Source organism: Triticum urartu, chromosome 7A (assembly GCF_056163025.1).
Source record: "Triticum urartu cultivar PI428250 chromosome 7A, HENAU_Tu73, whole genome shotgun sequence".
NCBI lineage: Eukaryota > Viridiplantae > Streptophyta > Magnoliopsida > Poales > Poaceae > Triticum > Triticum urartu.
Window position 1 is genome coordinate 699,949,759 of NC_141879.1, and position 27,864 is coordinate 699,977,622.

Below are 27,864 nucleotides of genomic sequence, written 5' to 3' on the forward strand. Positions count from 1 at the left end.
TGACTTACTAAAGGTCCATCTAAAAGTTTTCATGTAATCCTCTAGATCCTGGCGATACACCATTAAGATTAAGACTGCATCCTTTGCTGATAGATGCTCCATCAGCCTTCTACCATCCAATACTTCCGAAGAAGTGCATGCTTATATCAGCATGGTGACAATAGCATAAGCGGGCGATAACATCATGGATAACCATGTTTCTGCTCTTGTCATTTCCATGAGCTATCATTCCATAGTTGATATCTCATGCCTTAGGGTTTTCTTGACAAAACTTTGAGTTCTTATGCTCCATGTTCCGGTCTTTCTCCGATTCACCTTGATCTCGGGTATTGACAGCTTCCATAGTCTGACAAATTCCATAAGGGTAGCCTTCCTAGGTCATACAAAGCTGGTAATTCTACAGGGCCTTCAAATTCTCCTAGTCTTCGGAGTCTTGAACCGTTGTAGTTCCCATTATTCAGATGCACGGTAAAAATCTTCTTCATTCCATAGTTGTCTTAGTTGTCCGATATTTTGTACTTCTTGGAGTGGTCTCGTCAGTCGATTCCTCATGTGGTCAAATGGGGAAAGAGGTATAGTCTCACTTAAAAGGGAATTTTTGAATAAGCTCAGAAGAGAAGAGAGGTAAAATATCCTTTTGAAAAGAAAGTTTGTAGAGAAAAATCTTTCCTATGGGCTTGCCAGTTCCTAGGGTCACGTCCTACAGTCAACATGTGCTCTGATACCATCTTGTAGCGACCCGACCTCAGACGGTCAAGTCTCTGTGCTTAAGTGTCATCCCTGGATCGGTATGCTCACACACACAGTACTAGAGGATTTATAACCGAGGTAAATCACATGTATAAAATAACGTAAATACTATGACGTCAATCCAAATAGCGGAAGAAACAACAAGGTTGTGGATTCCCATCAACACCAACGGCAAAGTTGAGTGTAGAAATCGTAACCCTAACATATTACTTACTCGTTGTAAGATTTCCTGCAACATGAGACGTTGCAGCCACAAAGGTCAGTACATTGAATGTACTGGCAAATTCAAACCATAGGACAATGATGAATAATAACTATCACTACATGCATATTTGGCTGGTGGAAAAGCTTTATGGTTATAATGTTTTTGCGAAAAGCCAACTTTTCCCTACTGCAAAGGAATATATTTTATTTAACTACAAAGTTTGTTGAAAATGTTGAGAAGGTTCCTCCAACTCAATCCCAATTAAAAGTTAACAACCCAACAAATTATTTAAGTAAAGTAATGAGATCCATATGATAATCCAAGAACTAGATACTCAAGATGTCCATAACCGGGGACACGGCTATTCATGAATAGTTTGTACACTCTGCAGAGGTTTGCGCACTTTTCCCCACAAGACACGATCTCCTCCGTTGGATTTCTCGCACTACATGGTGTGTGAGAAACGGATGACCGGGACACAGTCTTTCAGAAGCACTAACTCTAACCCTGGGTAGACAGTACCAACCTACATCCCCTACATCTGCTAGCCTACCACTGGAAGAGGTCATGCAACTTACTCAACTATGCTAGAGCCCATAATAGCTTGTGGCTGCACACGGAAGTTTCTAGCATGAATAATCTTGGAGGCGTCTACACAGTGGCTGGCTACTCCCTGGCGTTCCGGAGTAGCCGCCCAAAATAGAAAAACTTTGATCTTTTTTGGAAAGTATTTGTCTCCCCCATCTGATTAGGAAAGATTTTATTGTCTCAAATGGCTAAACAGAAACAACCCATCAACAGTGCATTAAATGATCCACATGCATGCATTCGGTTGTTGGCTTTTTTCCTGCATGGCGTGGGGTGGATGACTTTCTAGCAATTAATTCATGGTTTATGAATTTTTGAAAAGTCATAACTTTTAAACCACAAATCCGAATTAAGATCCGTTTCCATCTTTGAAATCCTTGCGACGTGCTCTTCGAGACTAGATCACGCATGGGTATGTTTCGATAAAATATTTTTTGTGCAATTTTAGTACATGTTTTGTGAAACCATCTAGCAGTCGATGTGCAACTAACTGTAGTGGATGTGCAACTTCGCACCTACCATGTGGACGTGCAGTTTTTACTGATGGCGCCTCCATCCCCAAAAGTACCCACTTGGAGTGAGATGTGCAACTTCGTCTCTTGCCGAGGCCAACTGTCTAGTAGTTGACATGCAACTTTTCTCCTACCCGTGAATGTGCTTTCACTATTTACTGCATCGGCCAACTGCCTAGCAGTAGATGTGCAACTTCATATGCTGTGATGGCCAACTATCTAAAAGTGATGTGCAACTTCGTGTGTTGCCCCAGCCAACTGCCTAGCAGATTATGTGCAACTCCGTCTGTTGCCCCCGCCAACTAAAACTAATATGTATCCACAAGTAGGGAGGGGAAGGAGTTGCACATCGACTAATAGGTAGTTGGCGTGAACAACAGACTAAGTTGCACATACCACTGGTAGGGGAAGTGGGGAAGGGTTGCACATCGACTACTAGGTAGTTGGCCAAGGTAGTAGACTAGTTGCACATCATAAAAAGTTGGTTGTCATGGTTTCTGTGTTGCACTATCAAAAGAATTGCATCATGCAGCTGCAAACTTGGTTTTCAATAAATTTTCACAATCCAGTACTAAAGTTGCACCATGTAGTAGTAGAGTTGCACAATATAGCGTCAAAGTTGGCATCAAAAAAATTTCTTCAAAACATGCCCATGCGGGATCTAGTTTCAAAGATCTCGTCGCGGGGATTCCAATAGTAAAAACGGATCTAAATTGCGAAGCACGGTTTAAAAGATATGACTTTTCAAAAATTTGAAAACCCGAATAAATGGACATGCGCATCCCTAGAATAATGCGGTGTCTTGCCCATGTGACCATACTAGTACATGCCACGTCACGAATAAAGACAAAATTTAGACCACAAAACTACATGCATGTGTTTGTAAGACCGGCCGCTCGTTTCCTCTAATTAATGCGTGCGCACTTTTTAGAATTTAGGAATAATCATATGATCCCTTTGAGCCTGGGCGGCATTCCATAGGGTGATCACACGGGTCCTCCGGGATCCCCTTGGGCAAGCACTGGGTTCTCCAGGTGCCCGGGCAAACCACTGGGTGCTCCAGGGTGCCCCTACCATTCCACCCAGATGTGTATTAAAGTAGCCACCTTAAGTTAACCTTTAATTAACAACTCTCACATTTGTCATGAATACACTCAACCAATCCACGTCTATGAGCATAGCATAGTAGTATAAGCATACGTAAAAGTAACTCCCAGGGGTTTGATATACAGACAATAGGTTCCTACCTCATCAACTACTTCTCAATACCCACATGTTATCAGTCCTACTCATGCAATGTTTGAGGGTGAAACTAATGCATAAAAACTGGGTATGAAAGGGATATGATCAAAGTGTGAACTTACCTGTACCTTTGATGAAGATGATTCACACTCAACTCCTGATAGTTCTACTCGTCACACTCCGGTCAATCTATTGTAAGCAAGCAATAGTAACCACACATAAGCAATCACTCAAAAGATCGGAAAGAACAAAGAAGACAATTCGGAAAACATCAAAACCAAGAAAATAACCCTTGCAACATAAAACAATTTCTAACAGTACCAAAATTAGGTGAATTTGGCCTTATCAGAAAGTTTAGGTCGAGAGTTTTAACTTGCAAAAAGAATCAACTCAAACAGAGTTATAAAACTCAAGTTACGATCAAACGAACTTCAAAAACAAATCTGTTTTGAATTCAAATTTTAAAACTTTCAAAAACATGTTTAAGTTGATTATCTGGATAGAGGAGATCATAACGAAGAAGTGGGCATTGGTTTCGTTGGATTTGGACAATCGAGCAAAAAGTAACTAAGGTTTGAAGATCAGGGACTATTTTGTAAATAAAATATTCACGGATGGGTCCCTGGCCGAAAATTAAACAGAAAAAGAAAAGTCTATCAAGCGAACGCTCGCTAACAGAACTAATCTGAGGAATCTGTTCACTGAAGAACCTAAACGAACGAACGAACTCTAAATAAGTAAAACTAAACAAAACTGGTTTTAAGACGAAAACCAAAACTAAAACAACTAAAAAGAAAACCGGGTGAACCGGGCGGTTCCTACCGGTTCAGGCGGGTCGACGGTGGATCGGACCGGCGACGGCGGTCAACTCCGGCGGCTGCGAGGCGAGGCGGCGCGGCGGTTCCGGCGAGCACGGCGAGGCGAGACGGCGGCTCCGGCGCGGCAGCAGGGCGACGGCAGGCGGCGGGGTTTGGCGCAGTGACCGAAGGCGGCGTGGCGCGAGGCGACGGCATGCGGCGGCGCTAGCGGGCGGCGGCGTGGCAAGGAGGCGGCGGCGCAGTGGATCTCGCCGGCGACAAGTGGCGGCGGCTCGGGTCGGGCGGAAGTAGCAGGCAGCTGCGGCACAAAGGGGTGGCTATTTGAGGGGGAGGGGAGGCCTCGGGAGGCGTGGAGGAGGGGCAAGGCGGCAGGAGGAGTCCGGCGGCGTCACGGCTTCGCCGGCGCCGTGCGGGACGAGGATTCCCGGCATGGGGTGGTTCTGGCTGGGGTGGGACGGCTGGCTGGGCTTCGGCCCAGTTGGCCCGGTCCTGAGAGGAAGAAGGCTTTGTTTTTTAACAAAACGCAGACAGACTAAAATAAATAAAACAAAAGAAATAAAAATGTTATATAGGCATATAATATATCAAGATTTTCAGAAAAAGATTTTCTATAACATGAACATTTTTCTAACGTCAAATAATCACAAATTTAGATATAGCAAGGAGTGCTACTGTTGCAATAAAACCCAATAAAAATCATTTTAAAAATACCAAAAATTATTCAAATTTCTCTCCAATTTTCTGATGTAGGGAATCAATTTACCCTATTTTCCATATATTTTGTTTTTGGAGAAAAATAATTTGAATAAAATCCATATAACTCCTAATTGCAAATAATTTTCAAAGGGACTTTAAATTTGAACCTTTTAAACTTCCAACTCATATTTCATATGTTTTGAAGAAGTCATTTTATCTTCTCTCATGAAAATCATTGAGTTGCATAAAGTTTCTGAGTTTGAAATATTTCCAAATGAAATTCAAATATTTTCAAAAACTCTTTCATTTATTTAAATGGAAGAAGTCGTGTTATCTTCTCTCCAGGGTTTTGTGATGAAAAGAATTTGAATTTCATGGAGATCATAAATGCAAAAATGAAAGTTTTGGGAAAGTCCTTTTATTCCCTCTCATTTAACTTTCAAAAGTTTGAATTTCACTCACTTTCAGTCAATCAATCACACAACAATCAAACAAACAATCAAAACTATTTATTTAATATAACATTCCAAAATTTAGAATTTTGGGATGTTACAGCTTGTATGCTCTGTATGTTGGGTCATGGGACCCATGTTTGTAATACTTGGCTCCTCGGAGCCTAATGAATAAATACTCTGAGTCGTGGAGTCTTGTTGTGATGCCATGTTGCATTTACACATATCGAGCATATTGTGTGTATGATTGAAATGCTTCGTATGTGTGGGATCCGACAAACTAGTTGTTTATCCTTGGTAGCCTCTCTTATGGCGGAAATGTAGTCTGATGCTTCCACTGAGCCTTGGTAGTCCGCTACAGCCCAGTTTACCAGAGTCCTATTAGCCCAGCACTACTTCTCCGGAACACTTAGACTGGCCGGCATGTGATTCACTTCGTTCCTGTGTCTGTCCCTTCGGGGAAATGTCTCGCGGTGACATCCGGAGTCCTGCTAGCCTGCTACAACCCGGGTTCCTGGAGTCCTGTTGGCCCAGTTGCTATAGCCCGGATTCACACGCTGCTAACCGACATGCTCGATGTTGTTTCATGTATGCATGTCCCCATAAGTTAGTGCCACTTTGTGTTTACGACTAGCCATGTCGGCCCGGGTTCTCTTTCATATGGATGCTAGCAACACCATCATATACGTGAGCCAAAAGGCGCAAACGGTCCCTGGCCAGGTAAGGCGACACCCGTGGGAATACCGTGCATGAGGCCGCAAAGTGATATGAGGTGTTACATGCTAGATCGGTGTGACTTAGAATCGGGGTCTTTTTACTCCTTTACCTTATGCCCTTCTGATTTGAGTCAACCTCTTCATATGACCTCAAATCAGTCATGCATACGTCTGAAGTATTCTATGGTTTGGTAGATTAATTACCTCCACTCCATATGTATTCCCTAGCACATAAAGCCACCGATTGATTTGTTCAAGGAAAAGAAGTTCTTGAGTGCTAACCCTTAAGGACCCAAAGGTACATGCGCAGGACTTCGCTCTCTGCAATGATGGTTCCCAATCAGAACTCGATAGTGTTTCATTGTAAGACTACTATGTGGTCATGCTTGTCTTGGACAACGTGTTCACATGTATGTAGCAGAACCAGCTCATGTTTTGGAGCTTGCTATCGTAGTTCACTCCCCGAGAATCTCACAACGTCATCTTGTCGATTTGTGTTGCAAACTTTCATTTTTCTTTCTAGACTTGATGAGTCTGGAATATCCTCACACCAACCAGATCTGAATCTCAGGCAGATATGATGGTTGGAACATTCCCAACATTTGCATTTTGTTCCCAGCTTGCACCCCATCGTGCCAATTTTCCATGGGCTGCCCTTCTCAGCAGTTGTTGTCCAGGTTCATCTTCAATGGTGGACTTACCATGAGTCCCATCCATTTCTGATGATAAGCAAAAATCATCCATTTCGTTGTTTTCAACAAGGTAGTCCACATCATCCATTCTAGCCCGAGTGTGCCGTTCTTCCGAACTCCTTCAAACGGTCGTTTGTGAATTTCCTTAGGCTGGCACTAGTAGAAAACAGGGCTTTGGTCCAGGCCGGGTCAGCCCATTAGTCCCGGTTCAGTCCAGAACTGGGACCAATGTGGGCATTGGTCCCGGTTCGTGAGCCCAGGGGGCTGGCTGGGCCACGTGGGCCATTGGTCCCGGTTCATCTGGACCTTTGGTCCCGGTTGGTGGGATGAACCGGGACCAATGGGCCTCGCTCCTAGCCCACCACCATTGGTCCCAGTTGGTGGCTTGAACCGGGACCAAAGGCTCCCCTTTAGTCCCGGCTCATGCCACCAACCGGGACCAATGAGGTGCCTATATATACCCCTCGCTCGCGAGCAGAGCACCCCAGTGCTCTGTTTTTCTCTGGCCGAGGGGGAGAGGGCTTGGTGGTGCTCTAGCTCACCTCCTATGCACACAACGTGTTCGATGGAATGCCCGAGCCACACTACTTAAGCTTTCTCCTCTCCAAGCTCGACCTCCAAGCTCCATTTTCCATAGGTTTAGCGGTCCGTCACACCCCGTCCCCGTCTTCACCGCCGTCGATCACCCGCGCCGAGCTCATCGCCGGCACCACCGTGGTGAGCCTCTTGTTTTATCTTCTTTCTGAAAGGAAAAATATTCTTACTTGTATGTTTACATAGATACTTGTATTATTTTCTTACTTTTATTATTGCATCTTACATAGTGCGATGGTTTTGGTATCCGCCCCCGTCGGCCCTCGTCCTGTCTATGATTCGGATGTGGTATATATATTATCTTTATAACTATTGGTTCATTTATTGTTTATGAAAATTATGCCGACCAACGTGACATAGATTTTATTTATGTAGGATGTATGTGAATCGGAAATGCCAACCGACCATATTGTCAAGAGGTTAAATTTAGTTGAATAAGAAAACAATTTGTTGAAGGAAAAAAATTGAGGAGGAGAAGATGATATTGGAGTTGCATGTTGCGAATGTCGTCGATGATCACAAGATCAAGATGGATGCAATGCGCTTGAAGATTAGAAAGATTAGAAAATATGTCATTCATACCGAGGCTTGGTATCATTATGCCGTTGGATCAATTGTTACCTTGGTTGCGATTATGATCGCATTTGTTTTCGCATTGAAATGTTTTACATAGTTTCAATGTATGGTTTAATTAATTAGATGCTCTGGAGAGCTATATGTTGTTAGATGAGAACTACGTATGCACTTTGGTTTTAATGTGATGATGAACTTCTATTAATTTGGACACTTAATTATATATAATGCACGCAGATGAACCGGCAATGGATGTACGGTGACACACACACCCGCGAGTACATTAAGGGCGTGCATGAGTTTCTCGATGCGGCTGAGGCAAACAAGCAGAATGGTTTTATGTGTTGTCCATGCACTAAATGTGGGAATACGAGGTCTTACTCTAACCGGAAAATCCTTCACTCCCACCTGCTTTACAAGGGTTTCATGCCACACTATAATGTTTGGACGAGGCACGGAGAAATAGGGGTTATGATGGAAGACGGCGAAGAAGAAGAGTACGATGACAACTATGTGCCCCCTGAATACGGTGATGCTGCAACGGGGGGAACTGGTGAAGATCAAGAGGAACCAGACGATACCATGCCAACTTTGTAACACACGAACATGCTACCATTGTCCGTTTTGTACATGCACATGCTATGTGGGTGAAATTATGATACCATCCCAACTTTCAACTTTTTCAGAGTTCATTTGAAATGCTTTCATGTCTTATGGTTCGCCCCTGGCCCATGACCATTAGTCCCGGTTTGTGCCACAAACCGGGACTAAAGGGTTGGTCCTCGTTGCGGGCAGAGTTTAGTCCCACCTCGCCAACCGAAGGGGGCTCACACCGGTTTATAAGCCCTTCCCTCTCTGCCTTGTTGAGCTCCTCTCGAAGTGAAAATAGATGCCCTAATAGAGAAAAGTCTAACCTAAATTCATAGTGAATTTCTCTGAAATTCATAGAAATTTACTAGGAATTTAGGTTGAATTTTCTTTATAAGCGCATCTATTCTCATTTTTTAGTAAGTTAGTCACAAACTTGTGATTCAAACAATTTTCAAAGAATTCAAATTTTAACTATTCAAATTTGAAAACTAATGGCACTAACAGAAAGTTTATAATTTTTCTAAAACTAATGGCACTAACAGAAAGTTTATAATTTTGCTAACCTAAAAGCAAACAGAATTAAAAATTAAAGCAAAAAACAAAAGAAAATAAATAATGCAAAAAACAAATCAAAACAACAGGAAAAAACTATTTTTATAGTAAAGTTAATCATAAAATAAAATAAATAAAGCAACAAAGAAAACAAAAAAAACTAAAAAAGTGTTTTCAAATTTGAAAACTAATGGCACTAACAGAAAGTTTATAATTTTTCTAAAACTAATGGCACTAACAGAAAGTTTATAATTTTGCTAACCTAAAAGCAAACAGAATTAAAAATTAAAGCAAAAAACAAAAGAAAATAAATAATGCAAAAAACAAATCAAAAAAACAGGAAAAAACTATTTTTATAGTAAAGTTAATCACAAAATAAAATAAATAAAGCAACAAAGAAAACAAAAAAACTAAAAAAGTGTTTTCAAATTTGAAAACTAATGGCATTAACAAAAAGTTTATATTTTTTCTAAAACTAAAAGCATAAAGAATTAAAAAATAAAGCAAAAAACAAAAGAAAATAAATAAAGCAACAAAAAAACAAAAAAAATGCCACCTACTGGGCCACCACGGCCTGAATACGACTAGAAACCCTACCATGGGCCAGGATTCAGGCCCGCAGTAGGCCCACAGGCATTGAAGTGACAGATTAGGCCCGAAAGCCTGCAGTTGAGAGGAGCTCGGGAGGGTGGGCGCAGCAGCGCTTATAAACCACTCCCGAGCCATCTCAACTAGCGAGGTGGGACTAAACTTTTGGGCGCAGGGCAGCACAAGGCCATTGGTCCCGGTTGGTGGCACCAACCATGACCAATGCCCCCCTTTAGTCCCGGTTGGTGCCACCAACCGGGACCAAAGGCCGCCGCTTCCCGCCCTTTGGGCTGGCGAATCAGGCCTTTGGTCCCGGTTGGTGGCACCAACCGGGACTAAAGGGGGGCATTGGTCACGGTTGGTGCCACAAACCGGGACCAATACTCTATGTATATAAGCAGGGCTTAGGAAATTTTCAGTTTCTCATCGACCATTTGCCCCGACGCCGCCAGGCTGCCCGTGCTCGCCGTCGTCGTCGCCTCGCGCCCCTGCCCCGTGCTCGCCATCGCCGCCCGCTCCTCGTCGCCGTCCCCCTGCCCCTGCCCGTTCCCGCCCCCGCGCGCCGGCGCCCTCGCCGCCCCCGCCGTCGCCTCGAGCTCCCCTGCTCGTGCGCGCCGCCCCGCGCCCCGAGCCCCTGCCACGAACTCGCCGTCGCCGCCCGCCCCTGCTCCGACGCGCGCCGCCCCGGCCCGCCCCCGTCGCCATCGCCCGCGCCCCTGCCCCGACGCGCGCCGCCCCGGCCCGCCCTCGCTGTCGCCTGCGCCCCTGCCCGCCTCCTCAGCTTGGTCCAGCCGCCGGCGCCCTCCCTTTGCAATTTTTTTTCATATATATACTTGTTATATATATATATATATGCTTGTTTATATATATATATGTAATGATTTTTTATAGAATATGATGTTTTTTTCATAGATGATCACATATATGATGTATGCACGAATGTGGATGAAATATGATGTTTTTTGTTCATAGAACATGATGTTTTTTTAATTCACATATTTTTTTTGTTCATGAGAGAGGCGGGGACGTTGAGGGATCATAGATGTATTTTTTCAGAATTTTCTATCGTGCATAGACGGATTTTAGACCACGGGAGCACCCCCTCTCTATCGTTGCAAAATTTGCTAAGTGATATTAAGAAGGAAGGAAAAGAAGTGTAGGAAAGAAAGAAAATAAGAAGAGGAAAGAAAGAAGAAGAGGAGAGGAAGAAGAGGAGAAATAAATAAGAAGAAGAAAAAAGAAGAAAAAGAAGAGGAGAAGAAGAAAGGAATAGTGGAGAAGAAGAGAAAATAGAATATATTCTATTTTTTTCTTCTTCTCCACTATTCCTTTCTTCTTCTCCTCTTTTTTTTCTTCTTTTTTTTATTCGATCTTCTCCTCTAGCTATTCCTTTCTTCTTCTCCTCTTTCTTCTTCTTCTTCTTCTTCTTCTTCTTAATTTTTATCGGGAACGAGGGTGTCGAGGATCGCCGAGGGGTCGAGGGTCGGGAACTAGGGTCGAGGGTCGTTAAGGGGTCAAGGGTCGAGGGTTTAAGGTTCGAGGGTTCTATAGGGTCGAGGGATCGAGGGTCGAGGGTTCCAGGGTCGTCTAGGGGTCAAGGGTTCCAGGGTCGTCGAGGGTTCCAGGGGTCAAGGATCACCGAGGGGTCGAGAGAGGTTTCCTAGTGTCAAAGTATTGAAGAAATCCATGGCTTCATCATTAGCCGGAAATAACCAGGGCATGACGAAGTCCTCCAAAGTTATTTTGGAATGGTGTCCCGGATAGGATAATTTGCCTTTTTGTATGAATTTCAGCAAAGGCCTTCCAAATAACAATATTTGCAAGGTTCTTGCTGAACTTTGTACCAAAAAGCAAATTATCCTATCTAGGACTCCATTCCAAAATAACTTTGGAGAGCTTCGTACCATCATGCACCTGTTACTTTCGCCTAATGATGAAGACATGGTTTTGTTGAATCCTTTGACACTAGGCAACCTCCCGACCCCTCGGCGATCCTCTCGAACATGAGAGGAAGAAGAGGATCGCCGAGGGGTCGAGGGTTCCAGGGTCGTCGAGGGTTCGAGGGGTCGAGGATCGCCGAGGGGTCGAGAGAGAGATTTCCTAGTGTCAAAGTATTGAAGAAATCCATGGCTTCATCATTAGCCAGAAGTAACCAGGGCATGACGAAGTCCTCCAAAGTTATTTTGGAATGGTGTCCCGGATAGGATAATTTGCCTTTTGTATGAATTTCAGCAAAGGCCTTCCAAATAACGATATTTGGAAGGTTCTTGCTAAACTTTGTACCAAAAAGCGAATTATCCTATCTAGGACTCCGTTCCAAAATAACTTTGGAGAGCTTCGTACCATCATGCACCTTTTACTTTCGCCTAATGATGAAGACATGGTTTTGTTGAATCCTTTGACACTAGGCAACCTCCCGACCCCTCGGTGATCCTCTCGAACATGAGAGGAAGAAGAGGATAAAAAAAGAAGAGGAAGAAGAAAAAAAAGAGGAGAATTAAGAATAGAGGAGTTCTTCTCCTCTATTTTTTCTTTTCCTCTTTTTTTCTTCTTCTTCCTCTTTTTTTATCGAGAACGAGGGTCGTCGAGGGACATAGATGTAGTGTCGTCGTTGTCGATATATACCCCCTCCCGATAGCTTCAACACGTGGGGGGTCGATATTACCCCCTCCTTGAAGCGTTCTCGAGGCCACCCCAAACCCTTGAAGCGTTGTCGAGGCCACCCCAAACCCTAGAGAAGCAGCGTCGAGGCCACTAATTAATATATATGATTCCTTACTATGATTAGGTAGCTAGTTCTATGTTTGCCACTAATATATCCATCTGTCATGTTTGAATAATAATTGCCATGTTGTAAATATTTGTAGAAACTATGGACACCGCCCGAGACGAAGCACAAGAAGCGTTGTTGAGGGACATAATCGCAGAAGGAAGTGATGCCGTCTCGTTGTTTCTCAACGACACCGATGGTCTGGAAGGAGAGGGTGAAGAAGCTGGCTACGTTGACCTAATGCCGGTGCAAGAAGAAGAACATGAGGACGGCTCCGGTGACCCAATGCCGGTGCAAGAAGGAGACCGTGATGACGGCTCCGGTGACCGAACCGAGTCCGGCCAGGTATATATATTAGTTAAGCCTGTGCTGACTAGCTGATTGATGCATTCATTGTTTTGGTATGTACACATATTAATTAAGTCTTTGTTCTTTTTTCTAGCCCTCCGAATCGAGCACAACTTCGGTAAAGAGACGAGGCCCGAAGAAAAAGTTGAGCTCGGATGAAAGGTTTGAGATCATAGCAATCGTGCCCGACGGCCAACCGATTGAACCCATCCGAACAAAGAACGCATTTGTTGCTCAGTGCGGGGTTCTGGTTAGGGACAAGATCCCGATAAGCATCCAGCAATGGTTTAAGCCGGCTATAGAAGACCCTGAGGTGTTTTATGTCAATGATATGCAGAAAAATGATCTTTGGACTGAGCTGAAGTCAAATTTCACCCTACCGCCAGAGGATAATCCAGAGAACCCAGTTAAAGAGCAATTAATCAAGTCTTTTGCTCTTAAGAGGATGGCAGAACTATTCAGGAGGTGGAAGAAAGAGCTGAATAAGTTTGTCGAAAATAATGAGACACCAGAATTCAAGGGCAGATATGAGAAGATCAGAGATCACTGGCCCGCATTTGTGGCCCACAAGACATCGGAAAAGAGTAAGAAGATGTCGGCGACAAACAAGCAAAATGCTGCAAAGAAGAAGCATCACCATCGCACGGGGTCAGGTGGCTACCTCATAGCCTGGCTTAAGTGGGCCAAGACTGAGAATGATCTGGTTGATAAAGGGATCGAACCAGAGACAATTAACTGGCCAGACCGTTGCCGGACTTGGTTCTTCGGGGCTGGCGGAACCTTGGACCCTGTAACAGGGAAGTGCATTTGGACGAACAATCAAATGGACATACCAGTCAGGAAGCTTAAGCAGTATATTGAACCAGCGCAGCAAGGGGCGTTCTTTCCAGACAGAGAGAATGACGAGCTCACAATGGCCCTCGGGAATCCTGAGCACCCTGGACGGACACGAGGCACGCCAGGCTCCATTCCGTGGAAGGTTGGGTTTCCGGACGCAGGCAGTTACAAATCCCATGAGAGGAGGAAAAAAGTGCAGCAGACCCAAATGCAGGCGCTGCAAGCAAGGGTAGACGCGATAGAGGAACAAGAAGCAAATCGCAGCAAACGTACTGCCAAAGCTTCCCCCGAAGCTACCCTGCCATCTCAGCGCAGAAGCAGCGTGGCTTCCATCGAGCTGCTTCAGCCGGAGCATGCCTTGATGGCTCCTGCCAGCTATCCCGTGGATGCTATCACGGAGTCTCAAAATTGCCACCTTATGACGCAATGGATGAATTTGAAGGTCAAGGTGGCTGTTGGCTCTATTTATCCTACTGAACCCGACGCAACTTTTCACTGCCGGCCAATTCCAGAAGGATATGCTAGGGTGATGGTGGATGAAATAACGGAGGGATTTGAAGACCTCCATCTTGACCACCCTACCGGTGAAGGGGAGACTCGGCTGGGGTCTGCTCTGAAGACTCCATGCCTATGGCGGAAGGAGCTTATCAACCTTCCGAACTGGATGCCTCCGCCTCCTCCTCCTCCTCCGGCGACTCAGGGCACTCCGCCTCCTCCACCGCCTCCTCCTCCGGCGAGTGACGATCAGGGCCCTCGGCCGGCTCCTTCTCCGGCGCGTGGCGGCACTCCGCCTCCTTCTCCGCCTGTGCCGGCGCGCCCGAGCAGCCAGCCTCCTCCTTCTCCGCCTCGTCAGCAAGGGCGGAAGAGACCCTCCGCCGCTCCGGCAGCTGCTCCGGCGCGTCGTAGTCCTTCTCCTCCCCCTCGTAAGCAAGTAAAGAAGACAACCGCTCCAGCTGCTCGGCCGGCGTCTAGCAGTACAACCAGAGGTGGGAGGACATACAGATTCGGTCCTTCTCTGAAGTGTCCACAGAAGTTACCATACAAGAGGACCCCGGAGGAGAACGCGAAGATCGCACAAACCGAAGTGGATGACTGGTTTCAAGGGTTGAAAGCAAAGAGACATCCACCTCCGGAGGAGAAGGTAGATCCGGTGAAAGTGAAGCGCACTCTGGCTGCCCTGGCAAAACCACCCAAGTCTCCGCCGAAAGGCAACTATGAGCGCATTATTGTAAAGACATGGGCCGAAGCGGAGCGGTTGGGAAGTACAGTCAGTGATCAAAGGCTGAAAGAACGACGAGCAGCTGGGAAACAAATTTCCCAGCTCGGCGAACAAGCAAAGCAATCGTGCCCCCCGCTCAAGGTGCCTAGCGACATCGTCGATCCGAGGATGGTGCCCGGTTATTGCAATGTTGACGATTACCTGCCCGACGATGTACATTATGATCCCATGGAGGTGCAGATACACAGATACGAGTACAGGAAGCCTCTCGTCAAAGATGAAAAATCTTTAACAACGATGATGCGAAGATTACATGATTGGTACTTGAAAATCTGCAGAGAGTCTGGGGGGGAGGAGTACTTTGTATGCGAGAGTTAAACCGGAGCATGACCTCGTTGGAATTGAACCGTTACCTATTCCATTTGAGGAGTTCTATGAGTTTTTCACTCAATTGGCCCGCGATAAAACAACGGTCACCTGCTACTGTCTGTAAGTACTACTACTTCTGTCATTAAGTCTCTCTATATAGCTCATCTCTTTCATTGCATGTATTTATAATTATCCTCACTATATTATGCAGATTGAAGATCGCCGAATTGAAGAAAAGACAAATCGGTGATATTGGGTTGAAGGCATTGCATGATGTTGCTCAGTTCTTCTCTCTGGGTGAAAACTCGGGATTTAGTATTTGACTGAATCCGACAATGGTGACACTTGTGTGTCCTTATCTTCTTAAAGACGTTGCTTTTGGAGAACCTACTCGCAGCCTGTGTGTTGTCACGGTAGTGCTTGGTATCGTTGTTGGTTACGGCATGCCTTAGATCTACGTTTTTTGTTTTCGTTATTTTTTCTTTTTTTTTGTTCTGTGCATCCTTGATGCCTCGAGTTGCTCGTGGCCTTGAGTTGTTGCAGAGGCCGGGTGTACTTGATATTAATATATTATCCTTTGTTGAAAGAAAAACAACAAAGTTCTGTTGGATTAAGTCGGAGACAGCCGTGGCAGTGTAGGCATCACACCAATGCTTATTGTCGGATCGAATACCCGTGCATTTCGAGCATTCCAAAGTGTGGCCGCGCGAGCTGCGAACAGTACATCCCATAGACGGCCAAACCATCCTAACACTTCATCAGAGTGCACAAACTCCACAACACTGACAGCAGTAGCGACCCAATGTAGCACTCCAAGCTTTCGCGAGATCACATCTGAAGCTGGGCAGAGATCACAACCATCATGGGATGCCTTGTGTTCAATCTACCTCGAAAGGCCAAATGAAGAATTGCAGTCGCGGCCAAACGATTCCGCTGAAAGTCGACTTCCTCCTAGCACCCTTCTGCCTCATTGAGGACCTCGCTCCGGCCATGACATGTCTGTGTTTCGCCTTTCGGCATGGACGGCGAACCCCGACGGGATCCCCCGCTCCTCCGAGCTCCTCCTGCCGCCGCGTGATGGCATCGCTCTGGATGCTGACCCGGACTGTGTCATGCGCTTCGCGCGCCCCCTCGTCCGGTTCCCGGTGTCGATCCACGTCTCTGAGTCTTAGGATTACCGCCTCCCTGCTCCTCCTCCATCGGCGCCACCTAGCGATGAGGACGACGACGCCCCTGGTTCGCCGCCTGTCCCGGGACCATGGCCGCGCAGGCACGAGTTCCTTCCCCGGCGTTCCTCGGGCCCCTCCCGCCGTGCTGGTCGTGGTGGCGCTGCCCGCCCGTCTGGCCGCCGGCCGCCCCCCCCCCCCCACCGGGGCTGGCAAGGCGTGCTGGGCCCGCACCCCAGCGCCTTTCCTCCTCCGCATCGGATCCCTGCCACTCTTCGCCTGGCCCCCCCTCCGCCACAGCTGGCACGGCCTTGTCACCTGCCCTGCCCGCTTTGGACCAGGCGGGTCCCAGAGTCGCTGCGGTTCAAACGGCACCGCTGACCGCCCAGCCTGCCAACCGCCCCGCTCCGGTGCTGCTCCTCGCTCCACCCCCTCCGGACTCGCCACGTGTCACCTCGGCTGCGCTCGCGAGGACTCCAGATCCTTCCCCCCGGTCCTTGATTGGCGCTCGCGTCCCAGAGGCGGTTTTGTCGCCTCCCACGCCTGCTACGCTTTTGGCTGGCGATCCTCCTGCGCCCCTACTCTTGGCTGGCGCGCCACCAGAGGCTGCGCTCTCTCCTATTCAGGAAGGCCCCGCCTCTGTCTGCCCCCTAGTCGGGTTACCGCACGCGGTTGGTGGCCCCGCCTCGTCGTAGCTGGCCAATCGCGCCCCGTTGGCGGAATCCCAGGCCCGCCCCTCGGATCACAACGCCAGTCCAGCCACCTCTGTTGGCGCGGCTCACTAGGAAGATCTCCCCCCGCCTGCTGATTTGGTGCCCCCCCCCCTCGTCCTGGCTCGGTTTTGGCGGCACCTGTTTCTCCTGTTGTGAATTCGGTGGACCCCGTGGCTCCCTCCCCACCTATGCATGGACATGCCTCGCCGCCGGATCCCGAGGCCATGCACGTACCACCGCCTAGCGCTCCCTCGCTGTGTGCTCAAGCCGCTGCGCCCGCGCATCTTATGGGATTTCTCAACTCCATCAGCACCGTGGCTTCTCCGGTCCTGCCAACCCCCGGGCCCCGCCGTGGAAAGGCCGCTCTCCCCCCCAACTTCACCCCCCGTCGGAGCACGCGCATTGCCAAGGCTGACCAGGGTCTTGATTCGGAATCCAAGGCCAAGCGTGTACTCCTCCTCCGCTTGGGTCTCATCAAGGACGATGAGCCGCTCTCTGACGAGGTCATGGTCAAGTACAACAAGCTGTTCGAGCAGCCCCTAGCTGTGGATGTGGTTCGCGCGTTCGCCGAATTCTATGGATGGAAGGTGCCCCAGTCCGTCCTCGATGGCATCCTGTCGCCTCACCCCCTGCCATGCCCTTCTGCGGCATGAGTGCGACGCCTGCTGTCGCCTTCCAGCCTCCCCCCATCTTTTCTTATGGAAGACAACCTTAAGGTTATTTTCTGGAACGTGTGCGGGCTCAATAATGCGGCCAAGCGCGTGGCTGTCCGGTCTGTTATTGCTTCGGCCTCCCCCTGTATTGTTTGTCTCCAGGAATCTAAACTCGCTTTGGTCTTGTCGGTGCTTGTTTGCGAGACCCTCGGCACTGCCTTTGACAAATTCTTCTGGTTGCCCGCGGAGGGCACGCGCGGCGGCATCATCTTAGCGTGGCATAGTGATCGGGTCGCCTTGTTGAACACGTCCATTGGAGATCACCACGTCCCTGCCGTAGTCACCGCCACCGCTGGTGGCGCCCACTGGTGGATCACCGGCGTTTATGGCCCCCAGGGGGACGATGCAAAGCTGGCTTTCCTTACCGAGCTTCAACAGCTTCGATCTACTATGGCCGGGCCCTGGCTTTTGGGTGGTGATTTTAACATGATTGCCTCGGCCAGTGACAAAAGCAATGACCGCATTAATAGGCGCACGATGAACAAATTCCGACGTTTTATCTCGGATCATGGTCTCCACGACATCTACCTCCATGGGCGGCGCTACACTTGGTCCAATGAGCAGGACAACCCGACCCTGGTCCGTAATGACCGTGTGCTGTGTACCCCGTCATGGGAGCTCGACCACGCTCACTGCCTCCTGCGTTGTCTGGTGTCTACGGTTTCAGATCACTCTCCCCTCCTCCTGGACCGTGCCACCCGGGCGGCGGCAGCAGGCGCTTTCACTTCCAACAGTACTGGCCCAGCCTTGATGGCTTTCAACACACCGTCCAGTCGGCGTGGCACTCCACGGCCCCGGAGCTCGACCCGTTCAGGCGCATCTTTGCTCGCCTCAGGGTCACCGCGCGCAGCCTCCAAAGATGGAGCTGTCGCTTCGCCTCCAATCTTACTGCTCAGCTTGGGGTTGCCCGCGAGCTCATCGCCAAGCTTGACGAGGCTCAAGACACTCGCCGCCTCCCCCCCCCCCCGAGACCTGGCTCCGCCGGCAGCTCAAGCGTAAATACCTCGGGTTGGCCTCCCTCGAGTGGTCGATCGCCCGCCAGCGTGCCTGGTTGTGCTGGCTTTGGGCTGGCGAAGCTCCTGCCGCCATCTCCAAGATTCGGGCGTCTCACCGTAGCAATAAGAACCGCATCCTCAGCTTCCTTGTGGATGGGGTGCACGTGTCAGGTGAGGCGGACCTAGCCCAGGCCGCGTTCACGCACTTCTCTTCCGTTCTCGACGCCCCTGCCGCACGCGGGTTCACCCTCGACCTGGCGGCCATTGGCCAGCGCTCCTTCGACCTCTCTGCCTTGGATCGCTCGTTCTCGTCGGCGGAAATCTGGGAGGCTATCAAGCGGCTCCCTTCTGGAAAGGCACCCGGCCCCGACGGATTCACTGTCGAGTTTCTACGCTCGTGTTGGCACATAATCAAAGACGACCTTTGCGACGTCTTCGACAAGCTCTACGCGCTAAATGGCCACGCCTTCCAGCGGCTCAATGAGGCGTACATCACTCTGCTTCCTAAGCGACCCGACGCCGCCTCCCTCTTTGATTATCGGCCGATCAGCCTCATCCATCTGATCGCGAAGCTCTTTGCTAAGGTTCTTTCGCTCCGCTTGGCGCTGCGCCTCGGCGAACTCATCTCCACCAACCAAAGTGCCTTCATCTCGGGACGGAGCGTTCATGATAACTTCCTCCTCGTCCAGCAGACCGCGAGGCAGCTGCACCAACTGAAGCAACCCCATGTGCTACTCAAGCTGGATATCGCGCGAGCGTTCGACTCTGTCTCCTGGCCCTTCCTGCTTCAGGTGCTCCAACACATGGGATTTGGCCCGCGGTGGCGTGAGTGGATTTCCATTCTGATCTCGACAGCCTCAACGCGCGTCCTGATCAATGGCACGCCAGGCCCCCCGATTCCGCACGGCCAGGGCCTTCGCCAAGGGGATCCGGTCTCCCCGATGTTGTTCGTGCTGGTCATCGACACGCTCAACACGCTGCTCCAGTTCGCCGTTCAGTCCAGCATCATCAAGCGGCTGACGCGCAGGCATGCCCCATTTAGCGTCTCTCTCTTCGCTGACGATGTGATCATCTTTTGCCACCCCGATGAATCTGAGCTCTCTGCTATCAACTCTCTGCTTGAGCGCTTCGGCACTGCCTCGGGCTTGCGCACTAACTTCACGAAGTGCCAGGCCGCCCTCATCCAGTGCCTGGACGGCTTTGCGAGCAACGTCACCACCGCCCTCGCCTGCCCGGTGGTGCCCTTTCCCATTCGCTACCTAGGCCTCCCTCTCTCGCTCAGGAAAGTTCCTACCGCCCACCTGCTTCCCTTGATCGAGAAGCTTGGTCGCAAGCTTGCTACTTGGAAAGCTGCTCTGCTCAACCGCGGCGAGCGGCTCAACTTGGTTCGTCATGTTCTGAGCGCTATGCCTGTCCACATGCTCCTCGCCATGGCCCTCTCCCCTGCCATCCTGAAGCAGGCCAATCGTATCCTCCGTGATTTCCTCTGGCATGGGAGGAAGGACGCACGCGCTGGTTCTTGCCTAGTTAGCTGGGCACGGGTTTGCCGCCCGATCGAGCTGGGGGGTCTGGGCATCCGCGACTTTCACCGCACTGGCATCTCGCTTCGGACGCGTTGGCTTTGGCTCCAGGCTACTGACCACTCTCGGTCGTGGGCACACTTACAGCTCCCGCGCGACCCTGAGGTGACTCAGTTTTTTCGGGCATCCACGTCGTGGATCCTTGGTGATGGCAACACCTGCTGCTTCTGGTTGGACCCGTGGCTGGACGGTCTTTCCCCCCTTGACAGCGCCCCTTCCTTGGTGGCGCTGGTTCCTCGCCGTGTCCGGCGCTTGCGTACGGTGGCCCAGGCGCTTTCTGACCGTTGCTGGATCTCTGACATCCGAGGCCCCCTCGGTCCCGCGGCCGCGGTTGAATATGTGGAGCTCTGGCGCCGCCTCCAGACTGTCGAGCTTGTCCCGCGCCCGGACCTGCTTCGCTGGCGCTGGACTGCCAATGGCGTCTACTCTGCTTCCTCATGCTACAGCGCCCTATTTCATGGATCCACGGCCTCCGAGTTTTGGCGCCTCACCTGGGAAACTAGTGCCCCCACCTCGGTCAAATTCTTCATCTGGCTCGCATCCCTTAGCCGTTGTTGGTCTGCTGATCGCCTGGCTTGGCGAGGTCTGCCACATGAGCCCGTGTGTGTCTTTTGCTGTCAGGAGCCCGAAACACTCCATCACATCTTGGTGGGGTGCGTGTTCGCGTGCATCACATGGCACGAGATCCTCTCGTGGTGTTCCCCAACGACGGTTGCGCCCGATGGCACCACCGGCTACTTTGCCTGGCTCTCCGCAGCCCTGATTCCCCTCCCGGCTGCGCGCAGGCGTGGCCTGGCCACTATCGCCTCCCTCGTTGCCTGGTCCCTGTGGCGACACCGGAACGCGATCATCTTCGACAAGGTTACCCCTTCTTCCTCTTCCCTGATCGCCGCCATCAAGGACGAAGCTCGTTCATGGGCTGCTGCTGGAGCTCGAGGGCTAGCCTCGAACCATTTTGTAACCTGACATTGTAATTGTTGGGGCTGAGCACCCCCCTACCTCTGCTCCCCCGGGTTCATAGGCTCGCCATCTATGCGCACGAGGCTATGATTCCCACCCCTGTACCTTCTCTTTTTTCTCTCCGTCTATCAATGCAATGATACGCTTCCTTAGCGTATTCGAGAAAAAAAGAAAGTCAAAAGCTTATAAAAAGTATATGCAGTGGTAGCCCCCGAGCTGTCAATAGAGGATGTCCTTGAGTCACCTCCTCCGGGTTTCAGCTGCATACTGGTTAGGTGTTGAAGCAGCAGATCAAGCTCATGGCTAGCCGAGGCAGAAAGGTTAGGGTCTAGTTAGATGCTGCAAGCATCCTGACTGAATTGCGAGGAAATAGTGCAGCTCTGGTTTCAGGCAAAAGAGAGCAGGGTAGGAAAAGTGCATGATCGCCTGCCGCACCCGGACAATTCATCAAACCAGAAGGACGTCCTCGAACCACTGCCAACCAAACATTTTGTTGAATGAATCACCATAGGAGAAGTCAGAAGAGCTACTAATTCACCTCCAAATAGGTGTGTCGTTGTTGCCACAAGCCTAACATTTTTGGTGATGAGAACCCTGGATTCTTTCATATTGATGCAAACTGTCAAGCTAGACGAAACAAAATCCAGGTGCTAGTCAAGGACAATATTTAGCATTTCGGCACGCAGACAAGCTGGATATTTCAACCGGGTTCTACAGCAACATTTTCGGGTGCGTAATTCCATCGCAGCCAACTATTAACCTGCCTCTGCTCTATGATCAGTTAGATTCAATTTGCCTTGCGAGCTTATCCCTGCCCTTCTCTTGGGAAGAGATTTTGCAAGCAATCAAATTATCACCCAATAACAGGAGCCAGGTGCTAGATGGTTTCACAAACAAGTTATATTAAGCAAATGCTTCACTTCTGAAAAACGATCTGATGGCTATTTTCTCAGAGTTCTACGAGAACAAAATTGATATCTCCGGAGTTAATCTATAGCACACATATCCCTACTCCCCAAGGTTGAGACTCCGCTAGAAATCACGCATTACCGCCCAATTACACTGGTCCATAGCCTCACCATGCTTCTCACAAAGGTTCTGGCTATTAGGTTGCAGCAGTTCATATCAATGCTTGTTCATTGCATGCAATCAGACTTTATCAGAGGACGTGCCATAGTGAAAAACTTTGCTTTAGCTTCGAAGCTCGAGCGATGTGCTCAGAGGCGTAAAATGCCTTTTGATCGTGCTGAAGATGGATTTCCAAGAAGCTTTTGACTCCGTCAGTTGGAGCTGCATTCTGCAATTACTAGGACAGAGGTTTTGGAGACCCTTGGGTCAACTAGATTTGGGAGAACTTAAAAACTGGACAAACTCAAGTAATGCTAAACGGGTGCTTGGGCAAGGTGATTCCGTAAAGTTCTTTGAAAGATGAACTCTGTTTCTCATCTATATAATCCAACGTTTCTATATAATCCAACGTAGGCCCACTCAGCAAAAAAAATTCCTGAAAAGGTCGTCTTCTGTTCGATATCGTTCTAGTGCTAATTGTTCAGTCCGGCGTCTCAGTTGAGGGGAGAAAAGAGATGTTTTATCCAGAGAAAGCTGAACCAAGAAGAGGCATATTTATCTGCTCCTGGAGAGCACATCCTCCGGTTCTACATGACCAAATGAAAAATAAACAGAAAACTCTGGAAACAGAAAACAGCAGGAAAAAAGGACTAGCAGTACTCCCAACATACCACCAAAGCACCAAGGCTCTTTCTTCAATCATAGCAGCATTAATCTATCAAAAACAAAAGTGTGCTAATTAAGGCCATGATACGCATGTTGTGATCCTAATAAAACATGTTGACACACACAGCATCTGTTAACCTCCTGAAACATTGTTATGCCCAAATTGCATAATGGACAACAGAGATCAAATTGACAGGCTATGGAAGTGATACAGCATAACATTTCAAACACTAAAAATGCCTCCACTCAAAGAGCATGACCAGGAGCGAAAGTCTCATCTTGCAGTAAAAGAAAGACTGAATTTCTAGTATTAAAAATGTCGCTCGTGCATCTTAACTGCGACGAATCTAAAGCAGATTTGGGAGGCAGGGAGGAACAGTAATAAAAGGTTCTAATATCATAGATCGATACTTCATACTTTAGAACATTAAAAGGATATTCAGCACATCATAATACAACCAAATGATATCACAGGTGCTACTGCAACCATCCAAAATGGCATGTTCGTCTACTGCTGGTCTGCTAGTACTACTAAGTAAGAAGAGCTAGAACAGAAGGCATGATCTGAGTGATAGCAAAGCAAACCAGGAATCATGATCATTCAGACATGCCCTGTGGAGAATGGAGGCTCCTCATCTTCTTGCATCTCATGGCCTGGAATTGGAACAATGCTCTCTTTGAGGCGGTGGGGGGTAAGCCACATGCGATACTGACTTTTTCCGATGTTCACAATACCTAAGAATTTGCCATCAATATCACAACGCAACACATGTTGGTGGTTAAACCTGACCAGCAGCTCACGCTCGTTTAGCACAGCCATATCATTAAACAACCGCACGGCAGAATCAAGTGGTCTTGTCTTTTTCTTTTTGAAAGAAGTTAAATAAAGTTGTCTTGATGCCTCCACCGTTGATACATCAATCCTGTACCTGAAAGCCCAGATTTCAGCCTCGTAATCCTGCATCTCCCAGACATCCATAGAAGTGTTAGAAACTGAGCGGCCCCAGAAAGCAAGTGTTTCCTCCATGTCGAACAACTTACTATGATTGCACGGCTGGGTGGGACTGCGCATCCACCGGAATGACTCTGCTTCTGTGTCAAACACAATGATATCTCCACCGCCTCCTGCAATGTCACTGGTGCCATAAGGATACCAGTGGAGGCTGTCACGGTGGTGTTATCTTCTCTCCAGGGTTTTGTGATGAAAAGAATTTGAATTTCATGGAGATCATAAATGCAAAAATGAAAGTTTTGGGAAAGTCCTTTTATTCCCTCTCATTTAACTTTCAAAAGTTTGAATTTCACTCACTTTCAGTCAATCAATCACACAACAATCAAACAAACAATCAAAACTATTTATTTAATATAACATTCCAAAATTTAGAATTTTGGGATGTTACAGCTTGTATGCTCTGTATGTTGGGTCATGGGACCCATGTTTGTAATACTTGGCTCCTCGGAGCCTAATGAATAAATACTCTGAGTCGTGGAGTCTTGTTGTGATGCCATGTTGCATTTACACATATCGAGCATATTGTGTGTATGATTGAAATGCTTCGTATGTGTGGGATCCGACAAACTAGTTGTTTATCCTTGGTAGCCTCTCTTATGGCGGAAATGTAGTCTGATGCTTCCACTGAGCCTTGGTAGTCCGCTACAGCCCAGTTTACCAGAGTCCTATTAGCCCAGCACTACTTCTCCGGAACACTTAGACTGGCCGGCATGTGATTCACTTCGTTCCTGTGTCTGTCCCTTCGGGGAAATGTCTCGCGGTGACATCCGGAGTCCTGCTAGCCTGCTACAACCCGGGTTCCTGGAGTCCTGTTGGCCCAGTTGCTATAGCCCGGATTCACACGCTGCTAACCGACATGCTCGATGTTGTTTCATGTATGCATGTCCCCATAAGTTAGTGCCACTTTGTGTTTACGACTAGCCATGTCGGCCCGGGTTCTCTTTCATATGGATGCTAGCAACACCATCATATACGTGAGCCAAAAGGCGCAAACGGTCCCTGGCCAGGTAAGGCGACACCCGTGGGAATACCGTGCATGAGGCCGCAAAGTGATATGAGGTGTTACATGCTAGATCGGTGTGACTTAGAATCGGGGTCTTTTTACTCCTTTACCTTATGCCCTTCTGATTTGAGTCAACCTCTTCATATGACCTCAAATCAGTCATGCATACGTCTGAAGTATTCTATGGTTTGGTAGATTAATTACCTCCACTCCATATGTATTCCCTAGCACATAAAGCCACCGATTGATTTGTTCAAGGAAAAGAAGTTCTTGAGTGCTAACCCTTAAGGACCCAAAGGTACATGCGCAGGACTTCGCTCTCTGCAATGATGGTTCCCAATCAGAACTCGATAGTGTTTCATTGTAAGACTACTATGTGGTCATGCTTGTCTTGGACAACGTGTTCACATGTATGTAGCAGAACCAGCTCATGTTTTGGAGCTTGCTATCGTAGTTCACTCCCCGAGAATCTCACAACGTCATCTTGTCGATTTGTGTTGCAAACTTTCATTTTTCTTTCTAGACTTGATGAGTCTGGAATATCCTCACACCAACCAGATCTGAATCTCAGGCAGATATGATGGTTGGAACATTCCCAACATTTGCATTTTGTTCCCAGCTTGCACCCCATCGTGCCAATTTTCCATGGGCTGCCCTTCTCAGCAGTTGTTGTCCAGGTTCATCTTCAATGGTGGACTTACCATGAGTCCCATCCATTTCTGATGATAAGCAAAAATCATCCATTTCGTTGTTTTCAACAAGGTAGTCCACATCATCCATTCTAGCCCGAGTGTGCCGTTCTTCCGAACTCCTTCAAACGGTCGTTTGTGAATTTCCTTAGGCTGGCACTAGTAGAAAACAGGGCTTTGGTCCAGGCCGGGTCAGCCCATTAGTCCCGGTTCAGTCCAGAACTGGGACCAATGTGGGCATTGGTCCCGGTTCGTGAGCCCAGGGGGCTGGCTGGGCCACGTGGGCCATTGGTCCCGGTTCATCTGGACCTTTGGTCCCGGTTGGTGGGATGAACCGGGACCAATGGGCCTCGCTCCTAGCCCACCACCATTGGTCCCAGTTGGTGGCTTGAACCGGGACCAAAGGCTCCCCTTTAGTCCCGGCTCATGCCACCAACCGGGACCAATGAGGTGCCTATATATACCCCTCGCTCGCGAGCAGAGCACCCCAGTGCTCTGTTTTTCTCTGGCCGAGGGGGAGAGGGCTTGGTGGTGCTCTAGCTCACCTCCTATGCACACAACGTGTTCGATGGAATGCCCGAGCCACACTACTTAAGCTTTCTCCTCTCCAAGCTCGACCTCCAAGCTCCATTTTCCATAGGTTTAGCGGTCCGTCACACCCCGTCCCCGTCTTCACCGCCGTCGATCACCCGCGCCGAGCTCATCGCCGGCACCACCGTGGTGAGCCTCTTGTTTTATCTTCTTTCTGAAAGGAAAAATATTCTTACTTGTATGTTTACATAGATACTTGTATTATTTTCTTACTTTTATTATTGCATCTTACATAGTGCGATGGTTTTGGTATCCGCCCCCGTCGGCCCTCGTCCTGTCTATGATTCGGATGTGGTATATATATTATCTTTATAACTATTGGTTCATTTATTGTTTATGAAAATTATGCCGACCAACGTGACATAGATTTTATTTATGTAGGATGTATGTGAATCGGAAATGCCAACCGACCATATTGTCAAGAGGTTAAATTTAGTTGAATAAGAAAACAATTTGTTGAAGGAAAAAAATTGAGGAGGAGAAGATGATATTGGAGTTGCATGTTGCGAATGTCGTCGATGATCACAAGATCAAGATGGATGCAATGCGCTTGAAGATTAGAAAGATTAGAAAATATGTCATTCATACCGAGGCTTGGTATCATTATGCCGTTGGATCAATTGTTACCTTGGTTGCGATTATGATCGCATTTGTTTTCGCATTGAAATGTTTTACATAGTTTCAATGTATGGTTTAATTAATTAGATGCTCTGGAGAGCTATATGTTGTTAGATGAGAACTACGTATGCACTTTGGTTTTAATGTGATGATGAACTTCTATTAATTTGGACACTTAATTATATATAATGCACGCAGATGAACCGGCAATGGATGTACGGTGACACACACACCCGCGAGTACATTAAGGGCGTGCATGAGTTTCTCGATGCGGCTGAGGCAAACAAGCAGAATGGTTTTATGTGCTGTCCATGCACTAAATGTGGGAATACGAGGTCTTACTCTAACCGGAAAATCCTTCACTCCCACCTGCTTTACAAGGGTTTCATGCCACACTATAATGTTTGGACGAGGCACGGAGAAATAGGGGTTATGATGGAAGACGGCGAAGAAGAAGAGTACGATGACAACTATGTGCCCCCTGAATACGGTGATGCTGCAACGGGGGGAACTGGTGAAGATCAAGAGGAACCAGACGATACCATGCCAACTTTGTAACACACGAACATGCTACCATTGTCCGTTTTGTACATGCACATGCTATGTGGGTGAAATTATGATACCATCCCAACTTTCAACTTTTTCAGAGTTCATTTGAAATGCTTTCATGTCTTATGGTTCGCCCCTGGCCCATGACCATTAGTCCCGGTTTGTGCCACAAACCGGGACTAAAGGGTTGGTCCTCGTTGCGGGCAGAGTTTAGTCCCACCTCGCCAACCGAAGGGGGCTCACACCGGTTTATAAGCCCTTCCCTCTCTGCCTTGTTGAGCTCCTCTCGAAGTGAAAATAGATGCCCTAATAGAGAAAAGTCTAACCTAAATTCATAGTGAATTTCTCTGAAATTCATAGAAATTTACTAGGAATTTAGGTTGAATTTTCTTTATAAGCGCATCTATTCTCATTTTTTAGTAAGTTAGT

General features: G+C 48.2%; 1 protein-coding gene and 1 long non-coding RNA gene across 2 annotated transcripts; one reads left to right on the forward strand and one right to left on the reverse strand.

The window, feature by feature from the left end:
• Positions 1 to 18,315: 18,315 nt before the first annotated feature.
• On the forward strand, positions 18,316 to 21,245 carry LOC147961759 (uncharacterized). The gene is made up of 2 exons (XM_087533929.1): positions 18,316 to 18,712; positions 18,871 to 21,245. The coding sequence occupies exons 1-2, from the start codon at positions 18,316 to 18,318 to the stop codon at positions 21,243 to 21,245; spliced, it is 2,772 nt and encodes a 923-aa protein (XP_087390055.1).
• Positions 21,246 to 23,136: 1,891 nt separating this feature from the next.
• Positions 23,137 to 24,145, reverse strand: LOC147961760 (uncharacterized). The gene is made up of 2 exons (XR_015610862.1): positions 24,015 to 24,145; positions 23,137 to 23,931 (listed from the first exon to the last, which is right to left on the reverse strand). It is a non-coding gene; the product is annotated as an uncharacterized LOC147961760 (long non-coding RNA).
• Between the last annotated feature and the right edge of the window lie 3,719 nt (positions 24,146 to 27,864).